The sequence below is a fragment of the Pezoporus flaviventris genome, unplaced genomic scaffold, assembly GCF_033815535.1.
Source record: "Pezoporus flaviventris isolate CSIRO_AGI_PZ_B2104156 unplaced genomic scaffold, CSIRO_AGI_Pfla_v1 ptg000083l, whole genome shotgun sequence".
NCBI classification, from domain to species: domain Eukaryota; kingdom Metazoa; phylum Chordata; class Aves; order Psittaciformes; family Psittacidae; genus Pezoporus; species Pezoporus flaviventris.
Window position 1 is genome coordinate 10,020,976 of NW_026892631.1, and position 18,104 is coordinate 10,039,079.

At 39.2% G+C, this 18,104-nt stretch overlaps 1 protein-coding gene across 4 annotated transcripts in view; it reads left to right on the forward strand.

Annotated features, from left to right (window-relative positions):
- Positions 1-18,104, forward strand: part of PPM1B (protein phosphatase, Mg2+/Mn2+ dependent 1B) — a 61,114-nt gene that overhangs the window by 22,609 nt on the left and 20,401 nt on the right. For 3 of the 4 annotated variants that reach the window (XM_061475527.1, XM_061475524.1, XM_061475523.1), the window contains 2 exons: positions 2,238-2,382; positions 15,670-16,533. In XM_061475527.1, coding sequence (XP_061331511.1) covers positions 15,688-16,533 — 846 coding nt within the window. In that variant the 5' untranslated portion in view covers positions 2,238-2,382; positions 15,670-15,687. Of the gene's footprint in view, positions 1-2,237; positions 2,383-6,322; positions 6,458-15,669; positions 16,534-18,104 lie in introns of those variants that run through there. The other variant, XM_061475526.1, reaches the window with a different exon arrangement.

Consider the following 18,104-nt stretch of genomic DNA (forward strand, 5'->3'; position numbering starts at 1 on the left):
AATTAAATACTTAATAGGTCTTGTTATTTTGTTAAGCCTCTAATAGGAAGCATTCAGCTTTATTCTGGGGATGTAATTTATGATGAGCAATCTGGGTAACACGTTTTCATTGTGTATGTGAGCATTTTCTGTGCATGAATTTTTGGGAGCTGGATTCAATAGCTTGTTATCCCAAAGCTGTATCAAGAATCTAAGTGTCTTTTAATATGGAAAAAAGAATTGTGCTGCTTATTTGGAGAGGCAGGAGTCACTACTGTATAGAAGTAGGTAAGGAGTAGTGTCCCCTCTTCATGCAATGTTCAGTCATGGAGTTCATATCTTAAGATGTTACTGTGTTTTAGGATACTGCATATAGTATTTCTCACTTCTGATAATTAAGGTATAAATAGGAGCATATTCTGGGGTAAGATGCTGTTAAACTACAATATATGTGAAGCTGCCCTACTGTAAGCTGCCTAAGGTTAAAAATCACCTGTGTCTAATGAATGCTCTCATGTCCTCTGCAGAGTAAGAGAATTTGGGAGAGGTCAAGCCTCTTGCTTCTGGGAAGCATAATACTTGTCTTCCGGTCTGCTTTTTTTAGTCAGCCACTTCTGACACTACTCTAGTAGCCTTTAGAACTGAGGCTTTTGAGCACTTCATCCTGCAAACCCCCTGTACCCTCCTAATTAAGGGGATCTTCCGAAGGTGGAAGGAAGTTCTTGAAGGGAGTTGTGTTCTGTGTTAATGCCCTTATCACTGATGTAGTTAAGAGGGAATTAGGGGTTATTTTGTGCAGCTCTGTGAAGCTGTACTGCTTGTGTTTTGTTGTGTTGGGCTGTTCTCCCCCCCCCCCCCCAAGCTCTTGGATGTGGAAACAACTCTTCTTTTACTGAAACATTTTACCTTTTGGGGGAGGGCTTTTGCCATGTAGTCCAGTACAACGATTTAAGGTACTTGCTGTCTAGTTCTTTCAAAATACTTTTCCAGAGTTCATTAATGATTTAGTGCTAGTTAAGGTGTAATTTCACAATGCTCTGGGCAAATCTGAATCCGCAGCAGCTGCTGGTTCTACCTTTCTGTCATTGGCACTTGACTGCATTTCCTGAGCTGGTTCAGAGAGCTCAAGTGGCAGAAAGTAATTTACCTTTTCTGGCTTAGTTTGATTCCTTGAATCGTCTGTTCTGTTGTGGTGCCTGAGAAGGCAGAATGTTGGGGAAAATACAGGGCTTGAAGCATTACAGGCATAAAACTTACTGAACCTCTACAGTTCTTCAAACAGCAGCACAGTATTCCTCTTGAGGAATTTCTTGTTTATGACGCTTTATGGTAGCTGAAAATGGCAAACCATTATGAAATGTTCTCATAGCTCCTTTCTTCAATCGACAGGCTTAAAGTCAAGGTCTGTAGTATGTCTCCCTTTATCACTCATTCAGTTCATCAAAGTCCTGTAATCAGTTGAAAATCATCAGTGTTACAGTAAGGGCTTGTATTTTCCTTGTGCCCCAGACAAAGCTGGCTGTTACGGAGACTTCTTCCTGTGACAGTTCCTTCTACCAGTGTACTCTCATGGTAACTTGTGTTAAGATGCAACAGTTTATAAGATTAAATACGTAGTCCCTGACCCATGAAGGAATTTGGACATTTGCATCCCGCTTAGGTGGATGCACACATTTAAGTTGTTAGTCATCTGCTGCTTTTGCATTTTAAGCTGAGTTTATGATTAATTTCGTAAGAGCTTCCTCAAAAGAAACAGTGATTCTTATTTCAGAGGAGCTGAGATACTTTTGCAACTGAAGCTTACTGCTTTTATTTTAAACTCTTGTGCATTTTTATCTAAGTAAGCACAATAAAGACCTTACAAATTATACATGCTGCATTTGGTGGGTTTAAGTCTTGTCAAGTACTCAAGGGATACTCTGTCATTGGAGCAGGGGAATAAAATTAAGCAAATACCATGAGCAGGCATGCAAAAGCTGTTCCTTCTGATACTGAATTGAAGGACTTGAGTACTAGGTGATAGGCTAGATGACTTTTTAAGTGCTGTGGTGGTGAAGGAAATAAGGAAAATGAATCTTTGTGAGTATTAATCTTTAATATGATGTTTAGAGAGTGTACTGGAAGGTCTTTTGACATCCAGGCATGGCTTTAGTTCAAGCACTTCTATTTAGGAAAAAGTTATATTCATGAAAAAAATTCATGTACAAATCTGTTGTAAACCATCTGGAGTAGCTAACTACTTTCCTTGTTTCTTTTAGGAAATACCAAAATAAAGCAGATGCTGTGTCCTGTATGGTTATCTCAAGGTTTTGCAAGTCATTCTGTTATGTGCTTCTTGGCAGCAGGAATGTAAACTAATTCTTCGAGCACGGAACTAGAACCTTGACAAAGTTGCAGTTACAGGTAAGAACAAATTCTGTCACTTGGAAATTTACAGGAAAGGTTTACTTGCTTTTTCTTTAGCTGTGTTTTAACTTGCAGTTTGTAATTGGCCAAGAATTTAACAGATATTTCAGAGTAGATTGGATAAAAGGATGTGGTCTTCTCTAAAAGCACTTGAGTTTTGCCTAATCTTATTTGGGAAGAATTTGAACTTAAAGTACAGCTTTTCTCTGCTCTGGTACAAAGCTCTTTCCAAAATTGGAAAGAAAAGTAATCTTTCAACACCTAAATATATGCTGACCCAGAGTTTGAACAAGGTATATGCTTACACAAAGGACTGTACGGTGTCAGTCTGTAAAAGTCATGAAGTGTTTTGCCACTGTGCGTTGAGGTCAGCTTGCTGTCTGCAGGTGGCTTTTTCTCCTCAAGGTCTGTATTTCCTTAAATGCACTAATATCAGCAGTACTCCTTAAGTTGCCTTTTTTAACTTTGCTATAGAAAATCTCTAAATTCTTTTTACAAATTCACTGTAGTTTCAACTCCTGAATCACCTTTTCAGGGGTAGAGGTTGATGTCTTCTTCCAGGTCAGTGAAAATGTTTTGGCTGCTTGTTTTCTATCATAACTTTATCTGACAGTGATGGAGATAACTCTTGTCCCACTACTCAATCACTGTATTCTAAACTTGGGTGTAGGGCCCTACAAACCTATATTTAAAAAAAGAAACAAAACAGAACCAAACCACCACAAATACCTGTCACTGAGATTGCATATTTTGGATGTATATTTCTGAGTAATTTATTTATGTTTTTAAACAGGGAGTATGGTTTTTGAAGACTATACGTGAGATAGCTTTATTGCATATGCTGAATCTGCAGAATTATGATCAAGTTAAGGCCTTTCAGTCTTGATTTCACATTTTGGTGTCTTTGTCAAGAAAAGTTGCTTGCCTTAGGCTGCACTTTTTTTTTCCTTAGTGGTAGGACAGGAGTCTGCACTGTTGATATAAAGCAGACTAGTATGTCTTACTCAGAAGTTGGATGATGCATGGGTCAGTGACAGGAGAGTCAGACAGTGCTGAGGAGATGACTTTGTTTTGCTGCTACAATGAAAGAAGGATTCAAATGTGGTTTGGGGTTTTTGGTTGGGCTTTTTGTTGTTGCTTGTGGTTTTGGTGGGCGGTTTTTTTTGTTACTGTTTTGATTGAATGCTTGTACTTAATTTGCAGTGATGTAACAGGTTGAAAAAAGGCACAACTCTTGTATTGTCATAGACTAATTTATCTTGGAGTGGACCTCTAGCACTCATTTAGCCCAACCCTCTGTCTGACTTCCTCAGATTTTTGTGTAAATCAACAGGTCACTGCTCAATTATGTAAATAAATGGCTTGGTGTTTTACTGTGGTTCTACAGACCTGCTTATTCCGGACTTTCAGACTTGTTTAGGAACAATTTATTGGTGATATGAATTGGTGATTCACTGCTACCCCATTCTCACAAAAATGTGTGTGAAGCTTTTAGTAAACAAACATTAAAAAAGGTAGGAAAAGTTGTCTTAAATGCCTAAATCTAGAATAAGGGATGACTCATTTCTAGCGACACACTGCGTCATGCTAATGAGTAAAATAAGCCTTCAATTTTAATACCAGTAGTGTATTGGCTAAACATTGGTTCTCTTTCTTCGAAGTTTTAGATGCTGTTTGTTTAAAAATTCTGGCTGGTGGTGATTAGATTAATGATCGAAAAGGAGCAAACTAAATTTAAACTCAGAATAGTTGGTCTCCTGTTGAATTTAAAGAACAAAAAAAGAAGATTCAAGTAATTCTGCATAGAGATAACTATAAACTTTATTATGGAAGAACCACTTTTATACTAGGGCAATGCTTTGTTATATTCAGGTGCCGCATGTGTATCTGGTTTGAATAGCCTAGCGAAGAAGTAAGAGCATGCTTATTGGCTACAGGAAGTACAAATAGATACAGGGAAACAAAAGGAAATTCAGTTAATATCATGCAATGTAAACCTTGTCGTAGTGTGGTCAGTAGGGACAAACAAGCCACAGTACTTTGTGAAGTTCACTTTTCCGACTTTATGTAAAGGTGAACCTGCATGATAAAGGCATGGTGACTGTAAAAATGCATCAACCTGATCACTTACGGCTTTGTACTATATGCTGTGATTGCAAAACTACATTCAGAGCCCACTTTAAGGTTTTTGTGAAGCTCATCTTGAATATCTGAAGTATGATCTCTTTGTACCTACCAAACTGCATTCCAGAAAAATAAGAAGGCTCAGCACAGAAGTGTCCAAGTCATCCATGAGATGGTTGCCATATAAGTTGCTCTTGAAGATCTGCAGCCTAGCTTCATCCATGTTTAAATAACATACAAGAAAGCAGAATATAAAATGAACCTCTGAAAAGACCGGTGTGTATGCTGTTGTGGTGTTAAAAACAGCAAAAAAGGTATAGCTCCTAACCTAGCTTCTGGTGCTCCTTTCTATTCCCACCCTCTCCACCCCCCTCCCAGCTTCAAAGTACTGAAGCTAACTTGGTACCTCTTCAGTGAAGCAGTTCAAAGAGTAAGGGCAAAAATGTCTCAGCCAGCAGTTCCAGAAGAAAAGGAATTGCTTGCACAGTGTAGTGGTGAGTAGCTGAGGCAGAGCAGAAGTGATAATGTATTCAGGTATTGTTGCTGACATTGAAAATAGATATGAATCCAGTGTTACATTACTCCTGTGGTTGGTTTGTACCTCCAGACCAGTTTAAAGCAGCTTAAGCACATTCTCAAATCTTTTTCCCCATTTTAACTTGCTGGTTTAAAAGTAGTGTGGTGGGGGAAATGTTTTGTGTTTTCTTTTTTGTCTTAACTGTTCTAAGAATAGAGATGCAGAGATAAATTTCAAGGTTACAGCTGTAGCTCCTGGCGTCTAGTCTACCTAGTGATGGGGATAACTCATAAATTTTTGTTTAATTCCTTGTTTAAAAGCCTATTGGGCTTTTTTTCATGTCATCCTGACAGGAAAAGTTTCTGATAGTAGGCTCTCGATTAAAGGTTTATATTGTTATTTAATTTCTTTGTGTCACTGGCTTTGGTCAGCTGAGATCTTTCCTAATAGTAACTCCCATGGCCACAGATTATTTACAGGCAAACCAACCTTTCAAAACTAATAAACCCCAGAGGGAGTGGACATGAATAGTAATCACTGTCTCGCCATTAATCTTATTCTTAGATTTTGTTAACTGCTGCTTGACTCTGCCAGTACTTGTGGCTACATAGTTAGAGTAGCTGTTGCAGCCAAGATTCAAATAGAGCTTGTGCTCAAAAATTCAGTGTTTGCCTAATGTAAATTATGTAGTGCCAGTATTTTTAAGGTCAGTAAATCAAAAGCAATCCCAAGTTTTGAGATCAGTAGTGAAGACCTTTAAAGCTGATTTCAGTCATCAACTGAACTTGTATTTAGTCTATATAGTATAAATAGCGTAATTTAAGTATGGCGATAGTACAATGACAGTATATTGTAAATAAAAGATTAGTAAAAAATTACTTACATTATTATGTCACTATTTCTTGTGTAAATCGACGGGTATATAGAATCATTAGGAATGTCAAACTATCTGCAGTGTGTATAGATGCATTTAATGTGTAGAGTGTGTGTATGGATATATGTATACATGAGAGAGTGCAAAGTAGAGTCAGACAGGAGCTTTCTACCAAGTTTAAGTTTGATTTTTAATTTTTGTTTACTTAAACCAAAGAAGTTATTCCTGCACTTTCAATAACCTTGGAAGTTGCTTGTCACAGAAATTTGAGTATTTATTCATCATTTACATCTTTAATATCTAGTGCAGTGTTTTCTCTTCTGAAACGTCATTTTTTTTTATAGCAGGAGCACATGTGTTTTGTAACAGGAAACTCTGGCGCTGTTTCTTTTCCATAGCACTGACTTATTAAAAATGACTGGCCCGTTGAGTGAATCCTTCTGAGGAAGAGACATTTTACAGTACACTTTTATGACCTAAGCCCTAAAGATTGATGTTGGACCATTCTCATTATATGAAAAGATACGATATTGCCTTTGGGACTGTTGACCATCAAGGTATTAGTCTAGTTTTGATGTTCTCTTTGAAACTGACATGTGATCTGAAAATTATTTTATAGTATCTAAAAAAACTTTGATTATGGCTTGTAGACCTTTATAATCTAATTACATTTTGGCTGCTGTTGTGGTTCAACCCCAGCCAGTAGCTAAGCACCACACAGCTACTCACTCACTCACCCCCAGTGGGACTGGGGAGAGAATCAGAGGAGTAAAAGTGAGAAAACTCATGGGCTGAAATAAAGACAGTTAAATGGGACAGAAATGGACGGCATAATTATAATGTTAAATATTATTTTATAATAATAAAATAATTAGAATATAGAGAAGTGATACACAGTCCAATTGCGCACCACTTGTTGACCGATGCCCAGCCACTCCCCAAGCAGCAGCCCCTGGCCAGCTTTCCCCCGGTTTATATGCTACATATGACATCATATGGTGTGGAATATTCCTTTGGCTAGTTGGGGTCAGCTGTCCTGGCTGTGTCTCCTCCCAGCATCTTGTGCACCCCCAGCCTCCTCATTGGCAGGGCATGAGAAGCTGCAAAGTCCTTGACTTCGTATAAACACTACTTAGCAACAATGAAAAACATCAGTGTGATATCAACATGGTTCTCATACTAAATCCAAAACACAACGCTCTTACCAGCTACTAGGAAGAACATTAACCCTATCCCAGCCAAAATGAGGATACATCATCTACCTCTTATTCTATGCTATTTATGTCCATACTATAAGTTCCACGCTTTCCACAACATCTCAATTACCTCCACCTTTTCATGTCTTTTGAAATATACAGGCAGGTATCATTCCCTGTATGTGCCATATGTCTAAAAATGTCTGATATTATTTAATCTGTGACTTTGGGTCATCTGTCACAGTAGTCCTTCTGGGCAGGAGAGATGGTGTGTGGTGTAGGGTTGCTGCATGCTGAAACCAGTTCTAGTTCTGTCACCACTACTCTTTTTTGGTTCTATCCTTAAAATTAATTCTTCATTAATCTGGATAATTTTTATCGTAATACCATTTATACAGCAACCATAGTCATGACATACAGTATCTTGTAGCAGTTAACATCATACAATTCAAATCATTGAATATTCTCACCCAGAATCAAATTCCCTTGATGTACGCATTGGACTTTACCATCCTACTGTATTACCCACCAAATGCACCCAGGTCCTTGAGCAAAAACAACCTCACAAATGGATTTGCCTTTGCCTGAGGCAGAAATAATCCAGGCTGTCTTCCCAAGCATATTTTTTATGTGCACTACAGGGACTTTGTCTCCTTCTACAGTATGAAAAGGCTTTTGATTTGGCAGGGCCAGCTTGATTGGCAGATGCCCTAGTGTTGACTAGCCAGGTGGTATATCCCAGTGTTTGAGTGTTCAACCACCTGTTGGTATAGTCTTTTAGCAGTCCATTGTACCATTTGATTTTCCCAGAGGCTGGAGTATCATAGGGGGTATGATATACTCACTTGATGCCATGACCTTTGGCCCAGGTGCCTGTGAGATTTTTTCTGAAGTGAGTACCATTGTCTAGCTCAATTCTTTCTGGGATGCCATGTCACCAGAAGACTTGTTTCTCGAGACCCGATACCTCTCTTCATGGTAGTTCTCCAGAGGCTGAGGGCTTGTGCCCCTTTTCTGATTGTTTTATCAATTCCCCTGTTCCCTAGAAAGTGATCCTAGCTGCTTGGTTTCCCTACCCTCAAATTCCAGATTACTGGCCCCATTATCCCAGCATCAGAGCAGCCAGGTGACATTGGGCTTGCCTAGATGATGACTGAAGTCTTATCATGTGTGTCTCAGTTCACTTGGGGATAGGGATTGGGTGGTTACCATCTCTTTTATGGGTTCTGCCTCTTCCTTTTTTCATGATGGCCCTACTTATTCATTCCTTACTGTATGAGGTGACTTTAGTATTTATTTTTTTGTGTGGAAGGGCGACTGATACTGGCATGGGTTGGTTCTCTGGTTCAGCCACAGTGCCTGTTACCAGGGTTGAAGTAACTGCCTTGCCTCTCACTTTGTTATCGGATCCAGAGATGTTCTTTTCCCCCTGAGGGTACTGAATAGTGTTGAGCAGGGCTTGGTTGGCATGGGCAAGGCCCTAGCACATTGCAGTCTTTTGTGTTTCTGGAGCTGCAAGGGTTACAGCATTCTTTTTCCAAGTCCTTAACTAGTTTTTGCAGATTCCGCACTTGTTCTGGGCGAAGTTCCAAAACACCGGGGATGCCCAGTGGCTTAGGTACTTGCCCATACTATCCCACACATCCTGCCCTATCCGTGCTTGAGGCAGATCCCTGGATGGTTATTCTTAATATAGTTGTTTAACCTTAAACAAGACATGGAACACATTCAGAAGACAAAGCAGTAGGAACATGCTAGTTTGAACATCTCGAGGATATTAAAAATTCATAAGAGCTGTTGTAGCTAGCCTGGAGGAGAAGGGGAAGAGGAAGGGAAGTAGGGAGGTGTCTCCCCCATGGTTTGGGACTCTGGAGAGAAGGTAGAAGGTGCAATTATTAATAGTTTCCTATAGATGGCTCCCAAAGTACAGCGATGATGGCAATGCTGAGTATGAATACCAGATTACTTTCGCCATCAGCAATTCTGTCATATCATAAGCCAGTGTTAGAAAGTATAACATAACCTTAGGCGAGTTCCCATGGGTGATAAACAGCACAACAGGGAACATATGAAGCCAGTAAGTTACTATGTTTAAGAACAAGCACACCAACTTTAAGAGCAAATAAATCAACAGTGTGACCAGTGCCTATTAAACCGGTATAACAAATGTGCATAGCAAATTTGTTCTAGCATGTTCAAGTCAGAGTTGTTGTTACCTCAACCCATTATTCCCCATGCTGGGAACTGAAAAGGACTGTTGGGGTTTAAGCTGAGATGGCAACTAAGCACCACACAGCTGCTTGCTCACTCACCCCCAGTCGGATGGGGGAGAGAGTCAGAAGAGTGGAAGTGTGAAAACTCATGCATTGAAATGAAGGCAGTTTAATGGGACAGAAAATTAATAATAATAATGATTATGATGCTGATAATAATGAAAGAATTGGAATATACACAAGAAATGATGCACAATCAGTTGCTCGCCACTTACCAACCGAGGCCCAGCCAGTTCCCGAGCAGCAGCCCCTGGCCAGCTTTCACTCAGTTTATATATTGAGCATGACATCAAATGGTGTGGAATATCCCTTTGCCAGTTGGGGTCAGCTGTCTTGGCTGTGTCCCCTCCCAACTCCTTGTACACCCCAGCCTTCTCGCTGGCAGGGCATGAGAAGCTGGAAAGTCCTTGACTTCGTATAAACACTACTTAGCAACAGCTGAAAACACCAGTGTGTTATCAACATGGTTCTCATACTAAATCCAAAACACAACACTCTTACCAGCTACTAGGAAGAAAATTAACTCTGTCCCAGCCGAAACTAGGACTGCTGCCTTCATGAGCCAGCAAGTGCATATTTTTGCCTGTTAAATATCAATCTGTATGGAAAGGAGTGTAATTTCATTTAAAGTAGCTACCTATTTTGCCTTCGTGATGTACTAGAAAATCATGGATGTCTGTACCCGAGCAAGAACCATTTGCTATTTTATAACTAGATCTTGGGGAAAAAAAATCAGTGAGTGTGGTTGTTTTTCTGTTAACCAGAGAAATTCAGAGCTTGAGCGCAGACCTGATTTGAAGACCATTTACTCTATGGTTGATCTAATACCAAAGAAAGTCTTCACTGTGTAGCTGTGGGGAAAAGGATACTGATCACTAACTTTTCATTAACTTTTTGTATGTGTCAGAGGACATGGCTTTTGTCTTCATATTTCCCTACCTCAAAAGGGTAATGTCTGGTTTCCTGAGCCTGAGTTACTGCTTAAGTTCTCTGTATAGGAGGTAAGGACTTCAGGTAGGATTTCTATCAGGTAGGAAACATCAGGGAAGAATGTGTGTTAGGGCTTCAGAGAAATAAGCCTTGGGTTAGGTTTTGCCCTGGGAAAGCGGTGTCAGCTTTTGTTAGAAACTTACTGCCCTGAGCTCTTAGGAATAGCTTATCTATTGATCTCAAACTATATGAAGAGTGTAGAGTAGAGCGGTAGCTAGAACTGCTGCATTGGCTGCACACTGCTCAGTCTCAGTTTCTTCCATTGTCAGAGAGTGGGGGGGAAAGGGCAGTATTTTCTTCCTCTAAAGGCCTTCCAAAAGCCTTTGAGCCTTGGTAATCGTTGGCATTTACCAGGTGATGATGAAGATGATGATATTATTATTATTCTTTTTCCCAGAATTGGGGAGACTGCTGGGGGAAGGGAGTCCTAGGCTTCCATTCCTCATCTGAAGACTATGTATTATTTTAAAGAATAGTCTGTGGAGCATGGATGAGAACAAAGGTGTCCTCCATTTCTAAGAAAGTTTGGGGAATTACAGTAGATACAGTCTTCTGTATTTTGAAAGCTTCCACTAATAATCTTGCATGGGTAAATGTTTTCACCAGGGGGAAATTAAATTGTGTTTTCAGACCACTGTGTTACACAGGTTGCATTTGAAAACGGGATTTTAGGAAATTAAAGCTGAAAGGCTGAAAGGGTACTGAACTTTTTGAGCTTACAGACTGGTTAAACCAGGGTTGAATTACTAGGTGAAGGTGGGCACTTCATCTGTTCCTCTGGCTGTGTTTTAAGATGGAATCTTGGGCTGCAAAGATGCTTGGGACTTTAAGGCATTAAGTCCCTCAAGAAATGGTGAGAGGTGTTGACCGCTGAGAGGAAGCGTAATGAAGTCTTCATTAACAACCTGGATAGTGGAAGAGTATTTGCTCTTGGCACATTTGATACCATATTGGAGGGAGAGGTCAAGATAAAAAGGTCTTGACAAGTTGGTCAAACGGTCTGATGGTGACCTCAGAAAGTTTAATCAAGTCACGTACCTGGAAGAGAGTAACCTTATCTGTCAGTGCAGGCTGGGTGATGACTGCCTAGGAATCAGCTTTGCAGAAAAAGAATTATGGGGTCTTAGTGGACAACCAGGACAAGTTAGCTTAACATTAGGGAACATTGTATCTATTGTGATGAAAGCCTGGGCCACATTAAAAAAGGTTTATACAGCATGTTGGGAGAAGTGATTATTTCCCTCTTTTTGAAACTGATGAGGCTGGAATACAGTGTGGAGTGTTGGACCCCCAGTACAAGAAAGACGCAGTAGAGCGAGTTGAGTGGAGGACCACTCTTACTTAGGGGCTGGAGCATGTGATGTAGGAAGAGAGGAGAGAGCCAAGTTCCTTCAGTCTGGAGGAGGAAAGGCCAACGGGTGGATCCAGTTGCTGTCTTCCAGGCAGGTAAGGGGAGGGTATAGATAAGATAGAGCTATGCTTTTCCCAGAGATGTGTAATGAAAGCCTAAAAGGACACAGACTGCACTGATGAGAGTTCTGTTTTCATTATGATGTAAACTGGTTGCCCAGAGGTTATAGAATCTTCATCCTTCAAGATGTTCAAAAGTTGACAAGGATTTGAACAGCCTGAACCATCTTTGGTGTTAGATATTATATTGATTGAACTTTGAATAGGGGCTTGGACTAGGTAAGTTCTGGAGATCTCTCCCAGCATGAATATATGATTTTGTAACTTGTGAATTCTGACCTGACTCCTGACTTAAACGTTAGTTAGGTGCTTGTCAGGATTGATTTGTATCTAGCTTAAAATAGAAGATGGAAACACCAGGTTAGACCTATTATAGGCTTTGCCTTCTGTAGGATTTTTGAAGGTCAGTTTGGCTGAGTTCCATTTTTAGGTGCTCAGGTGTGTTTATTGATCTAGCCTGAGCTGTTAAGAGGGACAAAACTAGATGTGAGAACCAGGGTACTGTTTCTCCAGTGGAACTGTTTTGTTTTGTGCCTTTTAATTTTAAAGAAAACAAGTAGTGTTTTGTTTGTTATACAAACTGCTTTACTAAAAAAGCAAAGTTTGGTACAATACTACCAATTTTATTAAGGTATCTCAGATTTACTTAACTAATTTGTACATAGGTATATACACAGCTGATTTACTCCTAGAGATAGTGTGTGTGTTGGCATTATAGATGTGAAGTTCAAATTACATTTGTGCATACTATCTGATAGGAATATATTGTACTCACCCATGTGCCATGTCATTTGTCTGTTATTTTCTGTAATTTAGTGTTTTTAAAATGCCAAAAAAAAGGTGCTATTGTTAAAAAGGTGTAAATCATCTTTGTGCCTTACTGTCAGTGATAATTTTGATTGAAAAGCTGAGTTTCAGTGTTTCTTTCATGCTCACTAAATGACCTGACTTTTTCATCTGGTCTTGAAATCAGTTGGCTCCTTTATATAGTTTACATAATACACACAGGGATAGAAAGGCTTACGTGTTTGGTGTCTTTCATATGGCCAGCCATAAGTTGATTCCTAGACTTTTTGTTTTCTTACTGATTGCAAGTCAATTTCTGCATCCTTTATTAAAGCTCTGTAATATTAACCAGGATGTTTAGATTATCAAGATTATAATCTTTAGTATGATCTTTTCAGTTTCTCACTGCTGTAAAAAGTGAAGCTACTTACGAATAGGTAAAGCCAAGATGTGAAACTTACCTTTGTTTTTTTAACAATATATTTTATCTTATACATATAAAACACTACACTCTACTGAGCTCATAGGCTCTTGCAATTAAATAGGTTTATCTTTTTCCATAGTCATATTATTTTCCCCCATTTTTTATTTTAAGAACATAAGGACATACAGGTAAAGGACAAGGTCTGAAGTGTTGGAGGGCTTCTGTCATTTTGGCAGCACTTGAGTCCTGTGTTAAATTTTTGCTGGTTTTGTGTGTAATCTGTGAATAAGTGGTCAGCAGCTATTAGAATTCTTCCATGAATCTCCTTTACAGATGGCAGTTCAGCTATTAAACTATGTGCAACTTGTTGAGTTCATGACTGAGAAGGTCAGTTGCTGAGGACACGTACTTGTGGTGTTCTGCAGCTCTGCCTTGCTTTGCTTTCATGACACTATTTCACACTGATTCTTTTTTGTTTGTTTTTTAAAAGCAAGATCAGATCTGTCAAGAGAAAGGGTTGTGAAAAGCATTTTGGCTGAGGACCTTGTTAAGTATTGAATTCTTCATTCCATTGCTGTGTGTTGCTTACTACTGATTTGCTATGTTGTGAATATTCTTTTCAGATAAAGAAGGAAAAATAATGATGCAGATAGTTGTGAGCAGAATGTCACTTACTACTTTCACTTGCAAATTGCATACAGTATGAAGCTTACAATGCATAATACAAGGTTGTGTAGCCCTTTTATCTTCATCTTTACTATCCCAGGTATTATAATTAGAGGCCAGTGGATGGTGAATACAGAGATAAAGATAATATTTGTGGTTTCTTGTGCATGGAATTCTTTAGATAATATCGTGACATTGAACTGATTGGGAAAGTGGGAAGTTTAGGATGGACAGTATGTGTTTGAAAGTATTTTGAGAATGTTAGATGTGGGTTTGAAGTCATTCTGTAACATACTTTTTTTGTATGAGATGTGCCATTATCTGAGGATTGGTATTTCTGGTTTTGTTTCATAAGATTCTGTTTGAGGACTTTTTGTGTTCATATGGAATAAATCAAATTGGTAACAGTCTCCAAGCGTGTTCTCTTAATAATTTGGGTTTATTCTAGATTCTGCAGCTGTGAATATGTGCCTTGTACATGGAAAGCCTGATTTGGAGAGCAGAAAAGGCTCAAGACACTTTCTTTGGTGTCATACAATTCCTATTTTTAATAGCTACTTAAGACAATTTAGCAAGCACGAGATTTGTGTGTTGTAAATTGGACTCAGTAGCAGAAGATTGGTACCTAGAGACAAGAAGTGTGGAGTTCCCTAATAAATGAGAAAGTATCAGAAATCATGGTAGCATCTCATAGCTGGACTAGAGGGGGTAATTGCACAGTGTTAGCGTTTATACTGTCCATTCAAGACCTCAATTTCTAGCTGACTGTTTCAAGAAATCATCTTCTCAAGTAAACCTTTCTGGAGTCTCATTAGTGGTTTATTCTGTGTCAGAACAGATGATATGAAGACTTAGAACAATGCACAGTACTCAAACATAAGAGCTGTTTCAATTCTGGCATTCCTCAGTTGATGTGACTTAGCCAGATGCTTACTCTACTCATTTTAAGAAAAAGTACATCAAGTTATATGATGTTCAGTCTCTTACAGAGCCACAGTGCTCCTTTCGCATAATGTTAGTCGTAGCTGAATCAAAAGCCATTAAACCTGAATGAAGACACACAGTAAAACTAGACTAAAAAGTAAACCAAATATGGAGTTGCATCAATATTTGGGAAGGTCTGTAGAAATTTGTATCGAAGTAAGAGTGAGAGGCAGAGTTCAAAAGAGGCATAACCAGTGAGCAGACTGCTGGGGACTGTGTAGTAAGTGGGGATCCTCAGCACCTCACAGAGGCCACTGTAGGAAAGAGATAGTGTCAAGTCTGGATTATCTGAAGGGAAGTCCTGACTTTTTGCCCTAAAAAGGGAGGTTGGATGTAGAATCTAACTATATTTTTTTTCCTGATTGCATTGTACTATAATTATATCATTTATTGAGAGAATCCAAGGGAAGCTCTCTTGGATCAGAGCAGGATTTGCCTTCTTGTTTCCTTTGGCAGATGGTTTGCATTCCCCTGTTGTCACTTTTGCCATGCTTTACTAGAATGCAGAAGTACCAGAGTACATGCAGACACAGTGAGACTAGTCCTTGTTTATGAAGTATTAGCTTCTCTTCATGCTACAGTAAACCCGGGAAGAGGATATGAATGCTATGGGTGTTATTTTTCCGTCATGAATTAGTTTCTGCAGAAAACAACAAAATGGGCAGGGCTGCAAAGGTTTGTGAACTGCTCTGCCTTCCTATGGAGAGCTTTTAATTTTGTTGAAGTAGCTCTTTGAAAGACAAAACACCCCACCAAAAAAAACCCCAGACAAACAAAAAAGCTACCTAAAAATGCAAACAGGTATCTGTAAATTCATGCTTCGTTTGTGTAATTTACTAAATTTTTTCCTCCTGTTATAGTTGTTGGCTTTTGCACGTGTGCATGCTTTATCACTTGTTTTATAAAGAAGAAAGATGGCAAAGAGAGCTTATATGGAGTGGTGATTTTACAAACTAAGACTTTTCTTCTCTGTTTTCCAGATTCAATATTGTATAAACATGGGTGCATTTTTGGATAAACCAAAAACTGAGAAACATAATGCTCATGGTGCAGGGAATGGCTTGCGTTATGGCCTCAGCAGTATGCAGGGATGGAGAGTGGAAATGGAAGATGCTCACACAGCAGTTGTAGGTATTCCCCAGGGCTTAGAGGACTGGTCCTTTTTTGCTGTCTATGATGGTCACGCAGGATCTCGCGTTGCAAATTATTGCTCCGCACACTTACTAGAACACATCACTAACAATGAAGACTTTAGGGCGACAGAAAAATCTGGATCTGCTCTTGAACCTTCAGTGGAAAATGTCAAGAGTGGAATCAGAACTGGCTTTTTGAAAATTGATGAGTATATGCGCAATTTCTCAGACCTCAGAAATGGGATGGACAGAAGTGGCTCAACAGCAGTGGCAGTTTTGATTTCACCTGAGCATGTATATTTTATCAATTGTGGTGATTCACGTGCTGTTCTCTATAGGAATGGACAAGTCTGTTTTTCAACACAGGATCACAAACCTTGCAACCCAAGGGAGAAAGAACGAATCCAGAATGCAGGAGGCAGTGTAATGATTCAGCGTGTTAATGGTTCATTGGCAGTTTCTCGAGCTCTGGGGGACTATGACTACAAATGTGTTGACGGTAAAGGCCCTACAGAACAACTTGTTTCTCCAGAGCCTGAGGTTTGTGAAATTTTAAGGGCAGAAGAAGACGAGTTTATCATCTTGGCTTGTGATGGAATCTGGGATGTAATGAGCAATGAAGAGCTCTGTGAATTTGTTAAGTCTAGACTTGAAGTATCGGATGACCTGGAAAAAGTGTGCAATTGGGTAGTGGACACTTGTTTACATAAGGTACGTAACTGTTTTCTCCAAGCAACTATTCCAAAATGATCTTCTGTTTAGATGGGTGCGGTGTTAACAGCTCTTCCTGGCCTACTCTTCCCCTTTTACCTCTTTATTCCCTCAACCTTCTGTACCTATTTGACTATATATCCTTTCTGACGAATATACAACATCATCCTTTGTGCCTGAAGAGGTGATGGCAATTGCAAAAATAAAGATTTGTTATTTCCTCAAGTAATACTTGCTTATGTTTCCAGATCTAAACTTTGTTTCTAAATACGAGCTTTTGAAAAATTAATGAATTCTATGCAAGGTTGGTTTCTTACTGCTTTTCTTTCAAGTTGGGCAGTGCTTCTATCCTTTGCATAAATCCAGTGTTTGCATAATCTCCTCTTCAAGATACGGTTTATCTGTCATCTGAAGTGGTGTCCTCAACTCATTGTTGTAGCTTAGGTGGAGAAGCACTACTTCTGCATCTGAGCTTTCTCATCAAATTTTGAGTTTGCTCAGAGCAGCTACAGGTCGGTCTATACACGTTTTGTAGGTATACCATTTCTAGCATTCCCCGAAAAGTGCAACTCCTGCTAGGGCAAATAGAGTTCCTTCAATAGGCCGCAGACCAAACGTGTGATTTGAATGGGAACATTAACGTTGGGAATTCTAACGCTAAAGGGTAGCTTTTCTGACCAAGTACTTGATCAGCCTTGTTAAAGGGTGATCACACTAGGATACTTTCAGTAAAACTGAGCCCTGACCTCATAAAGTCAGATCCTGGATCTCTGCAGTTTGTGATGGTATTAGAACGGTGCCCTCTGTCTTCAGGATGTGAGTTGTACCATATAATATTAACTGCTGTAAAAGATAGGTGTTCCTATATGCTTGGTACAATAGGGAATGTAGAATAACTCCTGAGTACTTCTGAAGGAATTTATTGTAATATCAGATTCCTACTTAATTTCTTTAGGAGGAGGAGCTGTTGTAAAAGATCGTAGGAACTATCCAGTAGGCTGAGCTTACACAGAAACAATATGCAGTTACCAGTGGCACTTAAAATTCTACCAAAAGTTGGGGGGAGAAGTTAAGATCTTGATTTCAAACCAGGAATCTAAGTTACGGTTCTGGTGAATCTCCTTGTAAGAGACTTAGACAGTGAGGTTTTAAATTTGGCAGTGGATTATAATTTTGAAAGCTAAATATGAGCAGAAAAGTGGCATCAGAGCTTACTAGTGAAGATCTGACATTAAAATTAGTATCTGACAATAGGTGTTGGCTGATACTGCCGAGCATGTGATAGTCTGTAAGGTCAGCTTGGCCATACTAAATGAATTACAGTTTTGTACTTAGTTTCTTCAAGGTGCAATACATGACACAGGTGCATTCTGATAAACAGATTTTAATGAATGCAATGTCTTATATGGACACTCTCAAACTGAAATAAATTAGTAGCTGTAGCTAACTATTCTAGTAGTGTAGGATTCTGCTTTTTATTTTGCAACAGGAGTTGGTTTTTTTAATTTGGCCTAAGGTAACATTAAACAGCTGTCAAATTTCTGACCTGTTTTTTTGATACTATTTTTAGA